The sequence below is a fragment of the Sphaerodactylus townsendi genome, linkage group LG02 (genome assembly GCF_021028975.2).
Source record: "Sphaerodactylus townsendi isolate TG3544 linkage group LG02, MPM_Stown_v2.3, whole genome shotgun sequence".
NCBI classification, from domain to species: Eukaryota; Metazoa; Chordata; class Lepidosauria; order Squamata; family Sphaerodactylidae; genus Sphaerodactylus; species Sphaerodactylus townsendi.
This window is the reverse complement of record NC_059426.1, coordinates 181,403,127-181,424,921: the sequence shown is the minus strand read 5'-3', so window position 1 is coordinate 181,424,921 and position 21,795 is coordinate 181,403,127. Positions and strand designations below refer to the sequence as shown.

The following is a 21,795-nucleotide window of genomic DNA, read 5'->3' as shown; positions in this document are numbered from 1 at the left end:
CCTTGTTTAAGGAAAGTGTCCTCCTTTTGATTTCTAGAAACAAAATTGAGTATTTGAAAGTATTAAGTATTTGACAGGCAGTCAATTAGAGGAGAAGTGGTTGTTTCTGTTGACAGTAGACGATAGGACTTGCTATAATGAGTTTAAATGATGGACAGAAAGATACCAGCTGGAAATTAGGAACTTTTTTTTACAGTAAGAGTTTTTTACAGTAACAGAGAAATTATTAATGCCCCGCCCCCGGAATGCCCGGCCACGCCCCCGTCGTGCCCCGCCCAGCCCCATTGGCGCTACGCCTCTGTTTGAATCTCACCACCATGGGAACTTGTTACTAAAATTTTTGGATCCCACCACTGAGTATATATACCTTTGGAATGTCCAGGGTGGGAGAAAGAATTGCATTGGTTCTGGCAGATTTTCTGGGCTGTGTGGCCGTGGTCTGGTGGATCTTGTTCCTAACGTTTCGTCTGCATCTGTGGCTGGCATCTTCAGAGATGTATCACAGAGGGAAGTCTGTTACACATTGTGTCCAGGGAGAAGGGAATGTTTGGGGTATATATTGTCCATGTCCCAGGGTGGGGAACCAATCAGTAAGTGTTTGGGTGGAACTTGTTATGCAAAGATGTGGTTGACAGTATTGTATTGCGGGTGGGGCTTATCAGTCCAGGAAGTTATTCACATTTTCATGCTCTGCAGCAGTAGAAACAACCGAAACATTCCCTTCTCTTTGGACACGGTGTGTAACAGACTTCCCTCTGTGATACACCTCTGAAGATGCCAGCCACAGATGCAGACGAAACGTTAGGAACAAGGTCCACCAGACCACGGCCACACAGCCTGGAAAACCCACCACAACAGTTGAATCTGGCCGTGAAAGCCTTCAAGAACCATTTGCATTGGTTAAAAGGGCTAAGGGTGTAATTTGCATGTGTTAAGTGGAATCCACCCATTTTAGTAGATGTACGTAACCCAGAAGTTGCATAATAAGCATTTTTAGTGATCTCACCCTGCTGGGATTCCAAGGGTGGGGTTTAGAGAGAGGTTTAGGAAAGAGATATTAACCAAGAGATATTAACTTAGGGCAGTGGCGGCGAACCTTTTCGAGACCGAGTGCCCAAATTGCAACCCCAAACACACCTATTTATCACAAAGTGCCAACATGGCAATTTAACCTGAATACTGAGGTTTTAGTGTAGGTTTGCTCCGAGGCGCATGTTACTCGGGAGTAAGCTTGGTGATGCAACCATGCAACGCTTTGAACAGGTGAACAATGCTTTGAACAAGCTTGGTGATGCAACCATGCAACGCTTTGAACAGACTCAAGGAGGGTTTACTCAGAAGCAAGGCCAGCCTAGATATGTGTGTGTGGGGGGGGGATTTTCTGCTCCCCCCACATGACAAACTCTGTGCGCACGTGCCCACAGAGAGGGCTCTGAGTGCCACCTCTGGCACACGTGCCATAGGTTCGCCACCACTGCCTTAGTGGAACTCAGTTCCAGCAAAGATTGGTTTGTGTGCTGTTTGCAGTGCTCCTGTTCACTAAACTGATTTCTGAACCCCAAGAGCCTTGTTGTTGGAGGAAGGTCAACAGATCCTGACCCCTTCTTGTGTCTGTGGAATGGAGCTTGACTCTCAGCAGCTCATACTCCAAAAATCTTGTTGGTCCCTAAGACACCAGTGGACTCGAATATGGTTGGTCAACTGGAGACAGTGCTACCTAAGAGGCGGGATGCCCACCCAATATGTATAAGGGAGAGGTCTATGGATAGAAGCTTCCAGGAAATCAACCATGTAGTCCATTCCATCTCATTTCCTCAGTGCTGGTGGAGAGAGCACAGGACGTGTTTCCGGTTCTGAAGGGCACCTTTTCATTCATGTATCCATATGATTTGTCAACATTATCCTCACAACTTCCTGACAGTCAGGGCTGTTCAACAGTGGAATGCACTACCTCGGAGTGTGCTGGAGTCTCCTTAAGAGCATAAGAACATAAGAACGAGCCTGCTGGATCAGACCAGAGTCCATCTAGTCCAGCACTCTGCTACTCGCAGTGGCCCACCAGGTGCCTTTGGGAGCTCACATGCAGGATGTGAAAGCAACGGCCTTCTGCTGCTGCTGCTGCTCCCGAGCACCTGGTCTGCTAAGGCATTTGCAATCTTGGATCAAGAAGGATCAAGATTGGCAGCCATAAATCGACTTCTCCTCCATAAATCTGTCCAAGCCCCTTTTAAAGCTATCCAGGTGAGTGGCCATCACCACCTCCTGTGGCAGCAGATTCCAAACACCAATCACACGTTGCGTGAAGAAGTGTTTCCTTTGATTAGTCCTAATTCTTCCCCCCAGCATTTTCAATATATGCCCCCTGGTTCTAGTATTGTGAGAAAGAGAGAACAATGTCTCTCTGTCAACATTTTCTACCCCATGCATAATTGTATAGACTTCAATCCTATCCCCCCTCAGACGTCTCCTCTCCAAACTAAAGAGTCCCAAACGCTGCAGCCTCTCCTCATAAGGAAGGTGCTCCAGTCCCTCAATCATCCTCGTTGCCCTTCTCTGCACTTTTTCTATCTCCTCAATATCCTTTTTGAGATGTGGCGACCAGAACTGGACACAGGACTCCAAGTGCGGTCGCACCACTGCTTTATATAAGGGCATGACAATCTTTGCAGTTTTATTATCAATTCCTTTCCTAATGATCCTCAGCATAGAGTTTGCCTTTTTCACAGCATTTTCACAGAAAGATGAGGCTCGGAGGGAACCTGACCTTACCAAGAAGACCTCAGGGCCAGACAGAGATTTGAACCCATGCCTTACTTATTCAAGTCCAGGACCGTCTTTGTGAGGATGGTGTCGCCTTGGTTAGTTCCCTGCTCAGAGGCTGCTGTGGTTTTTTTGAGCGTTCTGTGAATGCAGTGGAAGAATTAGCACATCCTGTATGTTTGCTGTTGCAGAACCCAATACCTTTGGTAAACAGGTTTCTTGCAAGAAAACACCCCCAGCACACGCATACCAAAGTCTCCTGTGTTCTCTCCTCCAAATGAAACCGACTTTGTGAAAGCTACTCTGATCTCTTCAGTGCTTAAGGAATCAATATTTTTTTTTGCTTGGCTGGCATTCCTTCTGGCCTGCATCCGAAAAATCCTCCTCCCACGAAGCACAGATCTCTCGTTTGCTATTCAGCGGCTGCGTTTGGGGCTTTCTGTCGAGAGATGATCAGATAGCGTGGAGCAGAAATAGGGTTGTTTCCATAGTGCAATTGGAAGTTGCTTCTTCCTGTTTCCTGGGAACCAGAGGGAACAAAGAGAGAAGAGACGGGGTCCTATACATTGGTGGGATCCAAAGATTTTAGTAACAGGTTCCCATGGTGGTGGCATTCAAACTGTGGCGTAGTGCCAATGGGGCTGGGCGGTGCATTCTGGGGGCGTGGCCGGGCATTCTGGGGGCAGGGCTATGGCAAGGACGCAGCCACTGCGTCGGTCCTTGGACAGGAAACGAATTCACGCAGGCGCAGGCTGCCACGCACGCTGGTGCACCTCCTGCTGGACTGCTTCAAGTTCTGCGCGCTACTGCTGAGAGGAGGGGCGTAACTGAGGCCAAAATCACGTGGCAAAATCACCAATTAGTAACCCCCTCTCGGCACACACAAATAGTTAGTAACCTACTCTCGGGAACCTGTGAGAACCCTCTGGATCCCACCTCTGGTCCTATACCAAGGGGCTCCGGAACCAATCGCCCAAGAAAGGGTTCCCTTTTCACTGGCTTTTCACTTCAGATAAAGACGGGCCGTTCCAAGCGAATGGAAGATAACCTTGGCAATTGAATAATGAACATGTTTTCACCAATAGATTGCTTTATTTAGCTGCATCAAGTAGGAAGTCAGGAAAACGGGTGACCCCAGCTAGAAACGTTCAGGGGAATATTGAAGGGGTCAAATGTGATGTGTTAATTCACTGTTTTTCTGAGTTGACCCAGAGTTCCTGTGGAGATACGAATCACAACCCTCCACGTGAGCTTCTGTCTTCCTGCTCCCCAGTCAGCACATGTGCGAATTATCCCTGAGTTTCTGGCTTACCGCTTCCAGTCCTCAGCTAGACCCCAGTACGTGGCTGTTGTGGGTTTTCCAGGCTGTGTGGCCGTGGTCTGGTAGTGGTGCAGGGGTTAAGAGCAGGTCGATTCTAATCTGGAGAACCGGGTTTGATTCCCCTCTCCTTCACCTGAGTGGCTGAGACTTACCTGGTGAACCAGAGGTGTTTTCTTACACCTACATTGCGGCTGTGTGACCTGGGCTAGTCACAGTTCTCTCTGAATTCTCTCAGCCCCACCTACCTCAGAAGGTGTATTTTGTGGGGAGAGGAAGGGAAAGGAGCTGGTAAGCCACCTGGAATCTCCTTATAGGAGAGAAAGGTGGGGTATAAATCCAAATTACTCTTCCTCCTCTTCCTTCTTCTTCTTCTTCTCCTCCTCCTCCTCCTCCTTTTTCTCCTCTTAAGAACATAAGAACAAGCCAGCTGGATCAGACCAGAGTCCATCTAGTCCAGCTCTCTGCTACTCGCAGTGGCCCAACAGGTGCCATTGGGAGCTCACCTGCAGGATGTGAAAGCAATGGCCTTCTGTGGCTGTTGCTCCCGAGCACCTGGACTGTTAGGGCATTTGCAATCTCAGATCAAAGAGGATCAAGATTGGTAGCCACTCTTCCTCCTCCTCCTCCTCTTTCTTTCTTTCTTTCTTTCTTTCTTTCTTTCTTTCTTTCTTTCTTTCTTTCTTTCTTTCTTTCTTTCTTTCTTTCTTTCTTTCTTTCTTTCTTTCTTTCTTTCTTTCTTTCTTTCTTTCTTTCTTTCTTTCCTTCTTTCTTCTCCTTTCTTCTTCTAATGTTTTGCCCACATCAATGGCTGGCATTCTCCACAGTAGACCAGCTGTAGATGCAGGCAAAACGTCAGGAGAAAAACCTACCAGACAACAGCCTCACAGCCTGGAAAAACCACAACAGTTGGTTGATTTTGGCCATGAAAGCCTTCGACGATGCATTGAACCCCAGCATCTTACTCCAATGTCTGTTTGGGCCGTTGCGCTCTGTGTTGAAGGGCAGCCAGGCAGATTCCTCACGTAACCCATGAGGAGGGAACTGGCCATTTGGCCATGCTGGCAGGAGCTGATGGGAATTGTTGTCCATGAACATCTGGAGTGCCATAGGTTCGCCACCACTGCAGAAGTTGGCATTTTCATTGCGGTCTCCAGTGCTACCTCAAGGTCTGTTTTCCTCTCAGTCTTCGCAAGTTCAGACCTTATTAGCATATACTTTTTTTGTTACAGTGTGCATCACTGTATCTTTTTGAGCTATTCACAGTTAGTCTTGGCTCCAACCAAGACTAAAATTTTTGTATCCTCTATCATCTGCAAACTTGGCCACTATGCTCTCTCTCTCTCTCTCTCTCTCTCTCTCTCTCTCTCTCTCTCTCTCTCTCACACACACACACACACACACACACACACACACCAGTTCCAGATCATTTATGAATAAATTAAACCGCACTGGCCTCAAGTATAAATCTTTATACTGCTTCCTTCCTTCCCCTGAGAGAACTGTTCATTTGTTCCAACTCTCTGCTTCCTTTCGTTTAGTCTGTTTTTAATCCATAAAAATGCTTGTCCTCTTAACCCACGACTGCTATGTTTACTCCAGAGACACTCAGGAGTCAAATATATAATGTCTACTAGGTCACCATTATCTAAGAGCCGGTTCACTTTCTCAAAGAATGCCGAAAGGTTGGTGAGGCAGAAAAAATGAAATGCACAACTATGGGATGAGGGAAACCTGGCTTGACAACACTACCTGTGAAAGGGATCTGAGAGTCTTAGTAGACCACAAAGTGAACATGAGTCAGCAGTGTGATGCGGCGGCCAAGAAAGCCAATGCGATTCTGGGCTGCAGCAACAGGAATGTAGTGTCTAGACCAGGGGTAGGGAACCTGCGGCTCTCCAGATGTTCAGGAACTACAATTCCCATCAGCCTCTGTCAGCATGGCCAATTGGCCATGCTGGTAGGGGCTGATGGGAATTGTAGTTCCTGAACATCTGAGAGCCGCGAGGTTCCCTACCCCGGTCTAGACCAGTGATGGCTAACAACTTTCGGTGACCGAAAGTGCCCAAATTGCAACCCAAAACCCACTTATTTATCGCAGTGCCAACATGGCAATTCAACCTGGAATACTGAGGTTTTAGTTTAGAAAAACAGTTGGCTCTGAGGACGTAAGCGTTACTTTCGGAAGTAAGATTGGTGGTAGTCGGTGGCTTTGCTTTGAAGCAACCGTGCAACTCTTCCAATGGGTGAATCATAGGAGGGTTTACTCAGAAGCAAGCCCCATTGCCAGCAACCGAGCTTACTCCCAGGTAAAGGATCGTGCTTTAGTTCTTCACATGAAAATCAGTGGGGTTTAACAGCGCTTAACAGGGTTACCTACTTCTTCCCCCAAACTAGGTCTTAGGTTTAATGCTAATAATTGAGCCCAGCAGCCCAGGCCAGCCTAGATGGGGCGGGGGGGGGGGCGACTCTGTTTGCACGTGCCCACAGAGAGGGCTTTGAGTGCCACCTCTGGCTCCCGTGCCATAGGTTCGACACCACTGGTCTAGACTGAGGGACATAATAGTGCCTCTCTATTCTGCATCGGTCGGACCACACTTGGGGTACTGTGTACAGTTCTGGGCACTGCAATTCAAGAAGGATTTTAACAAGCTGGAACAGGTCCAGAGGAGGGCAATCAACATGATAAAAAGTTTGCAATTCCTGTTTTTTGGGGGGCAGACTTAGGGAACTGAATGTGTTTAGTCTGAAGAAGTGAAGGTTAAGCGGTGACATGACAGCCATGTTTAGATATCTGAAGGGACGTCATGTTGGTGAGGGAGCAAGCTTGTTTTCTGCTGCTCCAGAGACCAGGACCAGGAGTGATGGGTTCAAGGGGAAGGAAAAGAGATTCCACCTAAACATCGGGAAAATCTTCCTGACTGTTGTCAGGGCTGTGCGACAGTGGAACGCACTTCCTTGGAATGTGTTGGAGTCTCCTTCTTCGGAGGTTTTTAAACAGAGGTTAAACATAAGAACATAAGAACACGCCAGCTGGATCAGACCAGAGTCCATCTAGTCCAGCACTCTGCTACTCGCAGTGGCCCACCAGGTGCCTTTGGGACCTCACATGCAGGGTGTGAAAGCAATGGCCTTCTGCTGCTGCTCCTGCTCCTGAGCACCTGGTCTACTAAGGCATTTGCAATCTGAGATCAAGGAGGATCAAGATGGGTAGCCATAGATCGACTTCTCCTCCATAACTCTGTCCAAGCCCTTTTTAAAGCTATCCAGGTGAGTGGCCATCACCACCTCCTGTGGCACCATATTCCAAACACCAATCACACGTTGCGTGAAGAAGTGTTTCCTTTTATTAGTCCTAATTCTTCCCCCCAGCATTTTCAGTGGATGCCCCCTGGTTCTAGTATTGTGAGAAAGAGAGAAAAATTTCTCTGTCCACATTTTCTACCCCATGCATAATTTTATAGACTTCAATCATATCCCCCCTCAGACGTCTCCTCTCCAAACGAAAGAGTCCCAAACTAAATAGTCCCGGGTTGGATGTCCAACTGTCAGGAGTGCTTTGATCACGTGTTTCTGCATGGCAGGGGGTTAAACCAGATGATCCTTGTGGTCTCTTCCAACTCTGTGATTCTATGAACCCATATATATATATATATTGCACCAGGACATTGGTGCCTGCAGGGGGTGCCTTTTTAGACATATCAGCATGATAATTTCAGCATATCATCAGGAGACTGTCCTTATGCTACTCCCCATGTCTGGTGAGGTTTGGTTCAAGGAGTCCAAAATTATGGACTCCCAAAGGGGGTACCCCATCCCCCATTGTTTCAAATGGGAGCTAATAGATGGGGGCTACAGTTTTGAGGGTCCATAACTTTGGCCCCCCTGAACCAAACTGCACCAAACCTGGGGGATATCATCAGGGCAGTCTCATGATGAGAACCTGAAAGTTCTGAGACTGTGCCTTCAGAAAGTCCTCTCAGCCAGCACCCCATGATTAAAAGTGCAATACAGAAAAAATCAATGCAGAACAAGATTCTTGGGCATTGGGATAGCCTGCAGGGGGGCGCATTTTAGATCAGCACCAAAATTTCACAGTATCATCTGGAAACTGTCCTTATACTCATTCTTTTGTGTAGTTTAATTCCAGGGGTCCAGGTTATGGACCCTCAAAAGTGCCCTTCCCCATTCTTTGCTAAGGAGATGGGGGTTACCCTTTGAGGGTCCATAACTTTGGGCTCCTGAACCAAACTGCACCAAACTTGGAGGGTGCCATCATCTACAGATGATACCCTGAAATTTTGGTGCCGATACATCCAAAAATGCACCCCCTTCAGGAACATCCTAGAAATTTTCCCAAGAATCTTTGTTCTTCATTGAGTTTTCTGCATTGCTGTCAATGGGGGTTGCAGGCTGTGAGGGGCACATTTCTGAAGGCAAAGTCTCAAAACTTTCATGGTCTCATCAGGAGACTTTCCTAATGATACCCTTCATGTTTGGTGCAGTTTGGTTCAGGGGGGCCAAAGTTATGGATCCTCAAAACTGTAGCCCCCATCTTCTATTAGCTCCCATTGGAAACAATGGGGGATAGGAGCACCCCTTTGGGAGTCCATAACTTTGGACTCCCTGAACCAAACCTCACCAAACTTGGCGAGTAGCATAAGGACAGTCACCTGATGATACGCTGAAATTTTGGTGCTGCTAGCATAAAAACTGTTAAAATACCCAAAAACGAACCCAGCATTTTGAAGCCCCCTACAAGATGATGCCCTGGGCAGCTGCCCACCTTGCCCAATGGGCATTACGCCAGTACAGGGTGTTTGTTGTGACGGGGGAAGGACAAGGAGATTGTCAGCCCCTTTGAGTCTCCTGCAAGAGAGAAAGGGGGGGTATAAATCCAAACTCCTCCTCCTCCTCCTCTTCTTCTTCTTCTTCTTCTTCTTCTTCTTCTTCTTCTTCTTCTTCTTCTTCTTCTTCTTCTTCTTCTTCTTCTTCTTCTTCTTCTTCTTCTTCTTCTTCTTCTTCTTCTTCTTCTTCTTTTTTTCTTTTTCTTTTTCTTTTTCTTTTTCTTTTTCTTCTTCTTTTTCTTCTTCTTCTTCTTCTACTTCTTCTTCTTCTACTTCTTCTTTTTCTTTTTCTTTTTCTTCTCCTCCTCCTCCTCCTCCTCCTCCTCCTCCTCCTCCTCCTCCTCCTCCTCCTCTGGACCCATTCCAGTTTGTCAATATCCTTCTTAAATTCGGTGAGTTCCGCAGGGCCTGTAAGACGGAGCTATTCCGCCGGGCTTTGGGAGGGGCTGGCCCCGGTTCTACTGCCCCCCACTGAAACTGCAATTGCAACTGAGGCTGCCGGTGTCTTTTTCCATCTCGGTTGGGCCTGATTCTCTGATACCATCACAGGCCCTCTCGCTCCCTCCCTCCCTTTTTGGCCTTTAGATTGGGCGCCGATTTTAATTAACTGTTGAACAACTTTTGTTGTTTAATTTATATTTGTGGTGTGTAAATGCTGCTCAAGTTTTAATTGGTTAATAGGTTTAAGTTATGTATTGTGTTTTGGGTGCTGTGTGGTTTCCGGGCTGTCTGGCCGTGTTCTAGCAGCATTCTCTCCTGACGTTTCGCCTGCATCTGTGGCTAGCGTCTTCGGAGGATCTGATGTTGGGAAAGCTGTTGGGAAAGCTGTTGGAGTGTCCAGGGTGGGTGAAGAAACATTGTCTGTGAGTAACAAAGAAGACAGCCAGGTCAATAGTTGAGGGCATCTGAATAGAAGTATGAGTAACAATGAAGACTATAGCATGGGAGTAACAATGGAGATAGCAAGGTCGCTGGTGGGAGCATCTGAATAGAAGTATCCTGGCCTTTGTTTCCTTTGTCTATGGTCATCCTGTGTTTGTGTGGAGCTGGTTAGACAATGTCTCGACTCTAGTATTTTTCAACACTGGCAGCCAAGTTCTGTTCATTTTCATAGTTTCTTCCTTCCTGTTAAAATTGTCCATGTGCTTATGGATTTCAATGGCTTCTCTGTGTAGTCTGACGTAGTGGCTTTCAGAGTGGTCCAGAATTTCTGTTTTTTCAACTAATATTCTATGTCCAGGTTGGTTTATCATGTGTTCTGCTATTGCTGATTTTTCTGGCTGAAATAGTCTGCAGTGCCGTTGGTGTTCTTTGATTCTTGTCTGAGCACTGCGTTTGGTGGTTCCTATGTAGACTTGTCCACAGCTGCATGGTATGCCGTAGACTCCTGCAGTAGCTAGAGGATCCCTCTTATCCTTTGCTGAACGTAGCATCTGTTGAATTTTCTTAGCGGGTCTGTAGATTGTTTGTAGGTTATGCTTCTTCATCAGTTTTCCTATGCTCTCAGTGGTTCCCTTGATATTGTGTGTTTGCTTCTTTGAAGAACAGCCGTGTTGTGAGCCACCTCGAGCCCTTCGGGGATGAGGTGGCTTATAAGTTGAATGAATGAATGAATGAATGAATGAATGAATGAATGAATGAATGAATGGATGAATGGATGAATGGATGAATGAATGAATGAATGAATAATAAATTGCAGTGCCAAGAACTGTACATCAGTAGTGTCCAGTGGTCAGATCTGAACAAGCGTGTGACTTCATATGGAGGAAGGAGGTCAGTGTGTAGGTCCTGAGCTGTACATAACAATAATAGTAAAATGCCATTAAGTTGCAACCGATTTATGGTGAATACTCACAGGGGTTTCAAGGCAGATGCGGAATGGCTTTGCGCAGCCTCCCTGGTTTTCCTTGGAGGCCTCCCATCAAAATACTAACCGTGGCTGACTTTGCTTCGTTTCCAAGCCAGTTTGTGCTCTTCAGGCCGCCCAGGTGACGCAACCAAAACCTTAAATGTCAAATGCCACAGTATGTGGGTGTTAAGAGATGGAAATCATTTGCATAAGTGGTTTGCATCAATCACTTAGTGCTTCAGCGGGGAAAGAGGGGTCCTTGAACGATAGCAAGATGCGATAACAAGATACGATGCTGCATAAAATGTTTGTTACTGGAACGCTGCCATTTAACAGCCTGTGTTTGCCCCGGGTCTGAAGAAAAGCATTCTGTCAGGTTTTAGGTGATGCCCACGTATCACAGCAGCCAAGGGGTGGGCCCAGGTGTCCTTTACAACTTGCTATTTCCAAGTGTAATGATGCAGGTGTGGCAGACAGTGTCCTGTCGTGGATCCAGTAAGCGGTAGACTTGGATCTGGAGCAACCCGGGACCGAATCTCCTCTTCTGCCATGGAAGTTCCATGGGAGTGTCAACTCAATGCATGGCAGCTGTGAAAAAGGCAAACTCTATGCTGGGGATAATTAGAAAAGGAGTTGATTATAAAACTGCAAGGATTGTCATGCCCTTATATCAAGCAGTGGTGCGACCGCACTTGGAGTCCTGTGTCCAGTTCTGGTCGCCACATCTCAAGAAGGATATCGAAGAGATAGAAAAAGTGCAGAGAAGGGCAACGAGGATGATTGAGGGACTGGAGCACCTTCCTTATGAGGAGAGGCTGCAGCGTTTGGAACTCTTTAGTTTGGAGAGGAGACGTCTGAGGGGGGATAGGATTGAAGTCTATAAAATTATGCACAGGGTAGAAAATGTTGACAGAGAGAAATTTTTCTCCCTTTCTCACAATACTAGAACCAGGGGGCATCCATTGAAAATGCTGGGGGGAAGAATTAGGACCAATAAAAGGAAACACTTCTTCACGCAACGTGTGATTGGTGTTTGGAATATGCTGCCACAGGAGGTGGTGATGGCCACTAACCTGGATAGCTTTAAAAGGGGCTTGGACAGATTTATGGAGGAGAAGTCGATCTATGGCTACCAATCTTGATCCTCTTTGATCTAAGATTGCAAATGCCTTAACAGTCCAGGTGCTCGGGAGCAACAGCCGCAGAAGGCCCTTGCTTTCACCTCCTGCTTGTGAGCTCCCAAAGGCACCTGGTGGGCCACTGTGAGTAGCAGAGAGCTGGACTAGATGGACTCTGGTCTGATCCATCTGGCTTGTTCTTATGTTCTTATGTTCTTAAGTTCCCTGGGTGACCTTGGGCTCATCACAAAAAATTCTCAAGCTGGCCTACCTCGCAGGGTTGCTTGTAAGAGAATGGAGGAGGGGAGACTGAGGCTGATTCCGCATGGGCCAAAAGCAGCAATGTGAAAACGGTGTCAAAATGGTGTCAAAGGGTTTGAAAGGGTGTAAAAGGGTTTATACTGTTTTCACACCATTTTCACACCGCTGTTTTTGGCCCATGCAGAATCAGCCTGATATTTTGAAGCTGCTTTAAATCCCAACAAGGGAGAAAAGTGTGATTTAAATGAACAAATGCAGGCGCAGACTTTCTCGTGGGGAGCGGCTCCCCATTCCCTTGTTTGTATCCATGGTTTGTTTCTTTCCCTTTCCATGTCTTGTCTACGTCTCTTATACATGGCATATTAATGGACAAAGAGTGCTGAAGTGGGTATATTTTGGGGAGGAAACTTGAACACAAAACAACAGGAAACAGTGCGAAGAAAAAGACCCAGGTTCTATTTGTGGAAGGGAGACACCAAAAGAACCAGTGGGTTCGTATGAGTTGCATCAGCAGGGATGCTTTAGATTGTAGGTATCAAACTCAGGCCCTCCAGATGTTCATGGACTACAATTCCCAGAAGCCCCTGCCAGCAGGGCCAATTGGCCCTGCTGGCATGGGCTGATGGGAATCATAGTCCATGAAGAAGAAGAAGAAGAAGAGTTTGGATTTATATCTCCCTTTTCTCTCCTGCAGGAGACTCAAAGGGGCTTACAATTTCCTTGCCCTTCCCCCCTCACAACTAACACCCTGTGAGGTAGGTGGGGCTGAGAGAGCTCCGAGAAGCTGTGACTAGCCCACGGTCACCCAGCTGGCATGTGTGGGAGTGCACAGGCTAATCTGAATTCCCCAGAGAAGCCTCCACAACTCAAGCGGCAGAGCTGGGAATCAAACCCGGTTCCTCCAGATTAGATACACGAGCTCTTAACCTCCTACGCCACTGCTGCCCCCAGGTCACAAAGGGTGTTTGTTTTGAGGGGGGGAAGGGCAAGGAGATTGTCAGCCCCTTTGAGTCTCCTGCAGGAGAGAAAGGGGGGATATAAATCCAAACTCTTCTTCTTCATGGACTGTGATTCCCATGATTCCCATGAACACCTGAAGGGCTTGAGTTTGACACCTATGCTTTAGATAGGAAGGCAGGCAGGTGGGCAGATATACAATCATACCATCATAGAGTTGGAAGAGACCCCATGGGCCATCCAGTCCAACCCCCTGCCATGCAGGAACACACAATCAAAGCACTCCTGACAGATGGCCATCCAGCCTCTCTTTAGAAACCTCCAAAGAAGGAGACTCCACCACTCTCCAAGGCAGTGAATTCCATTGTCCTACAGCCCTGACGGTCAGGAGTACTTCTTGATGTCTACGTGGAATCTCTTTTTCATCACCTAGACCAGTGACGGCGAACCTTTTTGAGACCGAGTGCCCAAATTGCAACCCAAAACCCACTTATTTATCGCAAAGTGCCAACACGGCAATTTAACTTGAATACTGAGGTTTTAGTTTGGAAAAAAATGGTTGGCTCCGAGGCACTCATTACTCGGTAGTAAGCTTAGTGAAGCAACCGTGCAATGCTTCAAATGATCCTAGGAGAGTTTACTCAGAAGCAAGCCCCATTGCCAGCAACCGAGCTTACTCCCAGGTAAAGGATCATGCCCAGGCTAGCCTAGATGTGTGTGTGTGGGGGGGGGGATGATTTTCCACCCGCTCCCACATGATGAACTCTGTGCTCGAGTGTCCACAGAGAAGGCTCTGAGTGCCACCTCTGGCACCCGTGCCACAGGCTCGCCACCACTGACCTAGACAGACAGACAGACAGACAGACAGACAGACAGACAGACAGCATAGCAATTTTTCTTGTTCTTGTTCTTGTTGTTCTTCTAGAATCTTTGTATAATTTTTTTTTTTTACCCAGTAGACCAACCATTATAAGCATTTGGGTATCTGCCATTAAAGGATACTAACGTACTTAACTCAGCACTGTCTAATTGGGAGCAGTTTTTGAACAGACCGAAAATGGTTTTAATGAAGCCGCGCTTTGTTGACGAAAGGACGGAACTCTGGATTTATTTTGGTTTTGATCTAATAACAGAGCCCCACAGGTTGCAAATTAAAACGGGATGGAAGCTCGATCGCCCCGGTTTTGTGTACGAGATGAAGATTCGCCGTGCTGTTAATGGCCCGCTGTGAACTCCCGACGCCCTCAGAGGACTTGTCCCCGTGCACGCAGTGCTGAGCTTTTGGCAAATGTGCCAAGTGCTTATTATTAGGCGAGGGCCGTGTCCTGACACGGAGCTGATGAGCGTGGCCGTGGCCTCTGCCATTTGTAGCTATACTGTCATGCTTTGCCAGCCGCAGGGCCGTCAGCCTCCTGGCCCAGGAAGAGGCCGGCCCCAGCCGTGTCCTGATTTCACCAGGTCCGTTCCTAACAGGAGTTGCATTCCATGCGGGCAAGAACCCAGCAAACAGGGGGGCTGGGCCACATCAGAATCTGGATGGCAGCTGTGAAAAAGGCAAACTCTATGCTGGGGATAATTAGGAAAGGAATTGAGAATAAAACTGCAAGGATTGTCATGCCCTTATATAAAGCCGTGGTGCGACCGCACTTGGAGTACTGTGTCCAGTCCTGGTCGCCACATCTCAAAAAGGATATCGAAGAGATAGAAAAAGTGCAGAGAAGGGCAACGAGGATGATTGAGAGACTGGAGCACCTTCCTTATGAGGAGAGGCTGCAGCGCTTCGGGCTCTTTAGTTTGGAGAGGAGACGTCTGAGGGGGGATATGATCGAAGTCTACAAAATTATGCATGGGGTAGAAAATGTTGACAGAGAGAAATTTTTCTCTCTTTCTCACAATACTAGAACCAGGGGGCATCCATTGAAAATGCTGGGGGGGTGAGAATTAGGACTAATAAAAGGAAACACTTCTTCACGCAACGTGTGTTTGGAATATGCTGTCACAGGAGGTGGTGATGGCCACTAACCTGGATAGCTTTAAAAGGGGCTTGGACAGATTTATGGAGGAGAAGTTGATTTATGGCTACCAATCTTGATCCTCTTTGATCTGAGATTGCAAATGCCTTAACAGTCCAGGTGCTCGGGAGCAACAGCCGCAGAAGGCCATTGCTTTCACATCCTACATGTGAGCTCCCAAAGGCACCTGGTGGGCCACTGCGAGTAGCAGAGAGCTGGACTAGATGGACTCTGGTCTGATCCAGCTGGCTTGTTCTTATGTTCTTATGTTCTTATATGTCCTATGAATTAGGCCCACAGAGTCCTTTGCTATGCAGCTGGCATTTGCATTTCAATATTTGTCTTTCCGAGTTTGCACTTAGCCTGGATATTTGCGGAATGAAATGTCTTATCGCCGTCTTCTTCCTCGTGGGCATTTTCCAGCACGAGGCAAAATAGAGACACACTCGCCCCTGGAGATTATAGAGGTAGCATTTTATAGGTATTGTTTCAAATGCTCTGCATAGATTAGAAAGGAAAAGCTCTCTAAACTCAGGCTCCGCTTGCATAAAAGTTATCTCGGTGCTCGGGAGAAAAACTGTTGATGGATTGGAACGTCATCCTCTTGTCTGAGACATCTCCTGCTATATTATACATAATGCTGGGGGCGGGGTGGGGGGATCAGTTTGAAAATGCCGTTGGAGGAACTGTGGAAATGTAAACACACACACACACACACACACACACACACACTTCTACACATCCTCCGTGGCACTTTGGAACTGATCTTTTCCAGCATTACTTAAAATAAAGTAGGACATGTCTGGGGTTTTTTTAAAAAAGAAAAGCATCTCAATGTGAAGGCTTAATAAATTAAATGGGAAGGGAAAGGTTTGAGGAACGAACTGGCTGCGTTTTAAAAATGTCCCCGCTTCTCTGACTGTTGTCAGAGCTGATTCTTTTTCTATTTAACATCAGGTTGCTCGATCATAGACTCATAGAGTTGGAAGAGACCCCCAGGGGTCATCAAGTCCAGCCCCCTCCAATGCAGGAACACACAATCAAAGCACTGCTGACAGATGGCCTTCCAGCCTCTCTTTAAAAACCTCCAAAGAAGGAGACTCCACCACACTCCATGGTAGTGCATGCCACTGTCAAACACCCCTGACTGTCAGGAAGTTTTTCCTGATGTTTAGAAGAAGAAGAAGAAGAGTTTGGATTTATATCCCCCCTTTCTCTCCTGCAGGAGATTCAAAAGGGCTTACAATCTCCTTGCCCTTCCCCCCTCACAACAAACCCCCTGTGAGGTAGGTGGGGTTGAGAGAGCTCCGAGAAGCTGTGACTAGCCCACGGTCACCCAGCTGGTGTGTGTGGGAGTGGACAGGCTAATCTGAATTCCCCATATAAGCCTCCACAGCTCAGGCGGCAGAGCTGGGAATCAAACCCGGTTCCTCCAGATTAGATACGCCACTGCTGCTCCTGTTTAGGTGGAATCTCTTTTCCTGCACCTCGAACCCATGACTCCTGGTTCTGGTCTCTGGAGCAGCAGAAAACAAGCTTGCTCCCTCACCAACATGACATCCCTTGAAATATCTAAACATAACTATTGTGTCGCCCCTTACCGTTCTCTTCACCAAAGTAAACATCCCCAGCTGCCTAAGTCTCTCCTCGTAGGGTGTGCATTCCAGACCTTTGACCGTTTTGGTTGCCCTCCTCTGGCGTTCGGCTTTATCCCCCACTTTACAGGAGTCTCAACGTGGCTTACAAACTCCTTTCCCTTCCCACAACAGGCACTCGATGAAGTAGATGGGTGGCACCAGTTCCCCTGGTTAGAGTCCATCACTCATGTGGAACAGTGGGCAATCTAGCCCAATTCTTTAGATTAGAGTCCACCACTCAGCTTCAACATGGCATCCCTTCAGATATCTAAACATGGCTACCAGGTCACCCCTTAACCTTCTCTTCTCCAGACTAAGCATACTCAGCTCCCCAAGTCTCTCCTGGTAGGACATGGATTCCAGACCTTATTTTACCATTTTGGTCGCCCTCCTCTGGACCCCTTCCAGCTTGTCAATATCCTTCTTGAATTGCAGTGCCCAGAACTGAACACAGTATTCCAGGTGAGGTACAACCAATGCAGAATAGAGCTGTACAGCAGCCCGTTTAACCCTAGCGAAGCATTGGAAACTAGATATCTTACCGAACCTCGAAGAATGGAAACAGAAAGTAAATCACCTTTACATCATGGATAAACAAGCACACCAAATAAAGCTCTTGCCAGTGGAAACATACATCGAAAACTGGCAGCCTGGGACAGACTATATTATAAAGAAGTCAGAAGTCATAATTATCCCTGTGGACTATTAGGATTAATTACTACCAAAAGTAAAATTTCTAGAAAATAAGTATAGTGTATAATATCAACATTTCTCTTGTATGAGATACAATTACAAATGGTTATACAAGAACCTCAACAACAATGTAGGATAATAGATAACTATATAGAGGTTAATACTGTTAAGTTTTCTTTTTAGATTAAGGATAAGGATGACAGCTGCTGACATTCAAGAGACTATGATAATTAAAGTTAGCTTTTTAATTTATATTAATTGAGACATTAAAAGATCATAGATCTATTGTTGAAGGAGAAGTCAATATATGTGTTTTTTCCCTTTCTTTTTTGTTTCTCCTATTTCTTTCCCGCTTTGCTCTCCTCTCCTCCTCTTTCTTTTTCTCCTTCTTAATGACATTACTTATTCTACATATATATATATATATATATATATATATATATATATATATATATATATATATATATCTACATATATATATATATATATATATATATATATATATATATACTCTCACCCCTTTTGTTCTGTATTATATGACGATTTTTGTTCTGTATTAAATTATGTTTATGCAATGAATGAATTGATAACGTTAATGAAATTGAAGCTTATACAGAGAGAAAATATATAAAACAAGACTAAATCTTTACAGATTCATCTTTATGAACTTCTCTTCTCATATTTCTTTTTTTTAATTTTGTAATTTCTTTTAAATTTTCAATAAAGTATTTAAGAATTTTTTTTAAGAAGAATAGAGCTGTACAATTATGTCCCTTGATCTTGAAATTATACATCTATTGATAAAGCCCAGAATCGTATTGGCCTTCTTGGCCGCTGCATCGATGGTAAAATGTCTTCTCACAAATGATAACTGTTTTGTGAGGAAGATCTCAAGCAATCCCCACTGAAAGGAAACTGGGGCTTCTGCATAGCCCCCATTGGTCCCCTTCCCTTTGAGCTCCCCAGCACTTTCTCTCAGCAGGGCAAATTCTGGGTAGATGGCAAATCCAAGGAGTATCTTCCTCCTCCCACGCCCACAGTGGTCGGGGGAAGGGTGACTCTCTCACGGATAGACCCTGACTCATGAGAAGACCTGTGTTCTGGTTGGAAAGAGTTCTTTGTGCTCAAAGCGGTGAGCATTTTGGGGGGGGGGGATAAGCCACTACCAGACTCAAACCGTGCTCTTCTAACGCAGACCAACGCGGCTCCTCTTGGCGACTGTCTTGACGGAAGTTGTTTGCCTCTGTTGCAGCCTTAAAGAAAGGACGCTTCTGGATCACACCAGACCCTTACCATAAAGACGACAACATCCAGATCGGCCGAGAGGTCAAGATTTCCTGCCAAGTGGAGGCGGTTCCGTCGGAGGAGCTTACCTTCAGCTGGTTCAAGAACGGCCGGCCGTTGCGCAGCTCGGAGAGGATGGTCATTACTCAGACGGACCCCGATGTCTCCCCGGGGACCACCAACCTGGACATCATTGATCTAAAGTTCACTGACTTTGGGACGTACACCTGCGTCGCATCTCTGAAGGGGGGTGGCATCTCCGACATCAGCATCGACGTCAACATTTCCAGCAGCACAGGTGAGCGCGTTTTCCGTAACTCCTTTTTCAAGAGCGTGGCTGTGTTGCTCTGGGCAGAGACGCAGTCTCTCAATATAGCGGGAAATATTAGCTTAAAGCAGACTGCTTGTTAATGTTGCGAGGGGCTGGGTAAGGAATCTTTAATACCAGTGTATGCGAAGATCAGCTGTTAGAAGAAAATCCACAGAGGAAAATATAATGCAAGTTTGACAGTGGAGTGTTTTGGGTTTTCTGGGTTGTATGGCCAAGTCACAGTAGCATTTTCTCCTGACATTTTTATTTATTTATTTATTTTATTTATTATTTAATAATAAATAATAAATGCATGTTTATTGCATTTAATTGAGTCCTTGTGAACCTCTTATTCCCTTAATCCCCAAGGGGCTCTGGGCGGTGCACAACATCATCTATGTACAATATATAACAAGGGTCACAATAGTGACCATATGTACTAAAATTTGTTAAAACCATTAAAACCATGTAAACAGCAGTCAAAAACAGTCAACAATAAAAATGGCGTCCCGCAATCCAATTCCTTTAAAAACCACCCCAAAAAGAAGGGAGCGACCAAACGCCTCCCTAAAAATAGCAATAAATATGCAAGAACAGATTATAAAAATAGGGAGCAAGAGAGCCAGGGAGCAAAGATCCTCTGAAGATGCCAGGCACAGATGCAGGCGAAACATCAGGAGAAAAATGCTACTAGAACACGGCCAGACAGCCCGGAAACCCCACAACACTCCAGTGATTCCAACCGTGAAAGCCTTCGTCAATATAAAATTGACAATCTTTATTGTAGGGAATAAGAGGTTCACAAGCACTCAGTTCCTAAGGCTCATTCCGCACATGCAGAATAATGCCCTTTCAAACTGCTTTCAGTGCTCTTTGAAGCTGTGCGGAATGGCAAAACCCACTTGCAAACAGTTGTGAAAGTGGTTTGAAAACGCATTATTTTGTGTGTGTGGAAGGGGCCTAAGGTATAGATAGGATGGCCGCAGAAGGCCCTTGCTTTCACCTCCTGCACGTGAGCTCCCAAAGGCACCTGGTGGGCCACTGCGAGTAGCAGAGTGCTGGACTAGATGGACTCTGGTCTGACCCAGCTGGCTTGTTCTTATGTTCTTATGTTCTAGGATGGAAAATAGATTTGGAATAGAAATGGGTATGGATATGCATATTAGTAGGTTGCCATATATTTTACTCTGATGGTTTTATATTGTCGTTGCCCCCCTGAGCCTCTTGGGGAAGAGTGCGGTACAAATCTAAAAATAAATAAATAAAATAAATAACATGTCCTGATTGCGACACGAAGAACATAAGAACATGAAAAAGAACCTGCTGGATCAGACCAGAGTCCATCTAGTCCAGCACTCTGCTACTCGCAGTGGTGGGATCCAGCAGGTTCTCACAGGTTCCCGAGAGTAGGATACTAATTATTTGTGTGTGCCAAGAGGGGGTTACTAATTGGCTATTTTGCCACGTGATTTTTGCCATAGTTACGCCCCTCCTCTCAGCAGTAGCGCGCAGAACTTGAAGCAGTCTAGCAGGAGGTGCACCGGCGTGCGTGGCAGCCTGCGCCTGCGTGCTTTCGTTTCCCGCCCAAGGACCGGCGCAGCAGCTGCGTCCTTGCCACAGCCCCGCCCCCGGAATGGCCGGCCATGCCCCCGTCGTGCCCCACCCAGCCCCATTGGCGCTACGCCACAGTTTGAATCCCACCACCATGGGAACCTGTTACTAAAATGTTTGGATCCCACCACTGGGAGTAAGATATTTATAGGATGAAGGAAAACCTCTGGGGGTGTCAGGGGAACCTCTAGGGAGATGTCAGTGTGGATTGCTTGAGAAACAATAGAGTGCATTGTAAGGTGGTCAGAAGAAGTTAGTTACAGGAGGGAGTATCTGGTTTAAGATAATCACAGGAGGCCATGACATCAGGAGTCTTCTTGTGGCTGGAAATGATTATCCATTGGCAGGGCTACTGTATCGTGCTGAGGACACTTTCTTCCTTGGCTGTTCCGCTGAAAATGTGCTGATGGGGCAAGCAAGCCGAGAGCCCGAGAACAGGAAAACATTTCCTGGAAGTATCCTGTAGGTAGACCTGGCTATTGCCAGAGAATTGACTCCCCATCTCTGCAACGCCAGCATTACCCTTTAGGTTTGCAGGTGGGCAGGGTTACCTTAGAGTAAGAGTAACCTCAGCTTATGGGTTCTGCGGGGCAGAACTTAAAAGGAGTTTGCAACAACTAAATTTTAAACAAAATTGTTTACTTTTCCTTAATATATAACACTCATCAAGTATTAACATTTAGCATTCAGGTGGTGATGGCTACTAACCTGGATGGCTTTAAAAAGGGCTTGAACAGATTTGTGGAGGAGAAGTCGATCTATGGCTACCAATCTTGATCCTCCTTGATCTGAGGTTGCAAATGCCTTAGCAGACCAGGTGCTCAGGAGCAGCAGCAGCAGCAGCAGGCCATTGCTTTCACATCCTGCCTGTGAGCTCCCAAAGGCACCTGGTGGGCCACTGCGAGTAGCAGAGTGCTGGACTAGATGGACTCTGGTCTGATCCAGCTGGCTTGTTCTTATGTTCTTATGTTCTTAAGCATAACAATTCAAGGTCCTGTTTAAGTTTCATTTCAAGTCCTTCCAATTACAGTCCGATAATGCCAAGTCCATTCCTTCCTGCCAGTGGATTCGAGATGACGAAGGTCCCCAAAAGAACTTTCACCAATCACACACACACACAAAGCCCCGAAACAATATA

General features: G+C 46.4%; 1 protein-coding gene across 1 annotated transcript in view; it reads left to right on the top strand.

The window, feature by feature from the left end:
- LOC125426438 (MAM domain-containing glycosylphosphatidylinositol anchor protein 2-like) overlaps window positions 1-21,795 on the top strand; it is a 409,319-nt gene that overhangs the window by 294,802 nt on the left and 92,722 nt on the right. Inside the window, exon 9 of the mRNA XM_048484696.1 lies at window positions 18,705-19,034. Within this exon, the coding sequence (XP_048340653.1) occupies window positions 18,705-19,034 (330 nt within the window). The remainder of the gene's footprint in view (window positions 1-18,704; window positions 19,035-21,795) is intronic.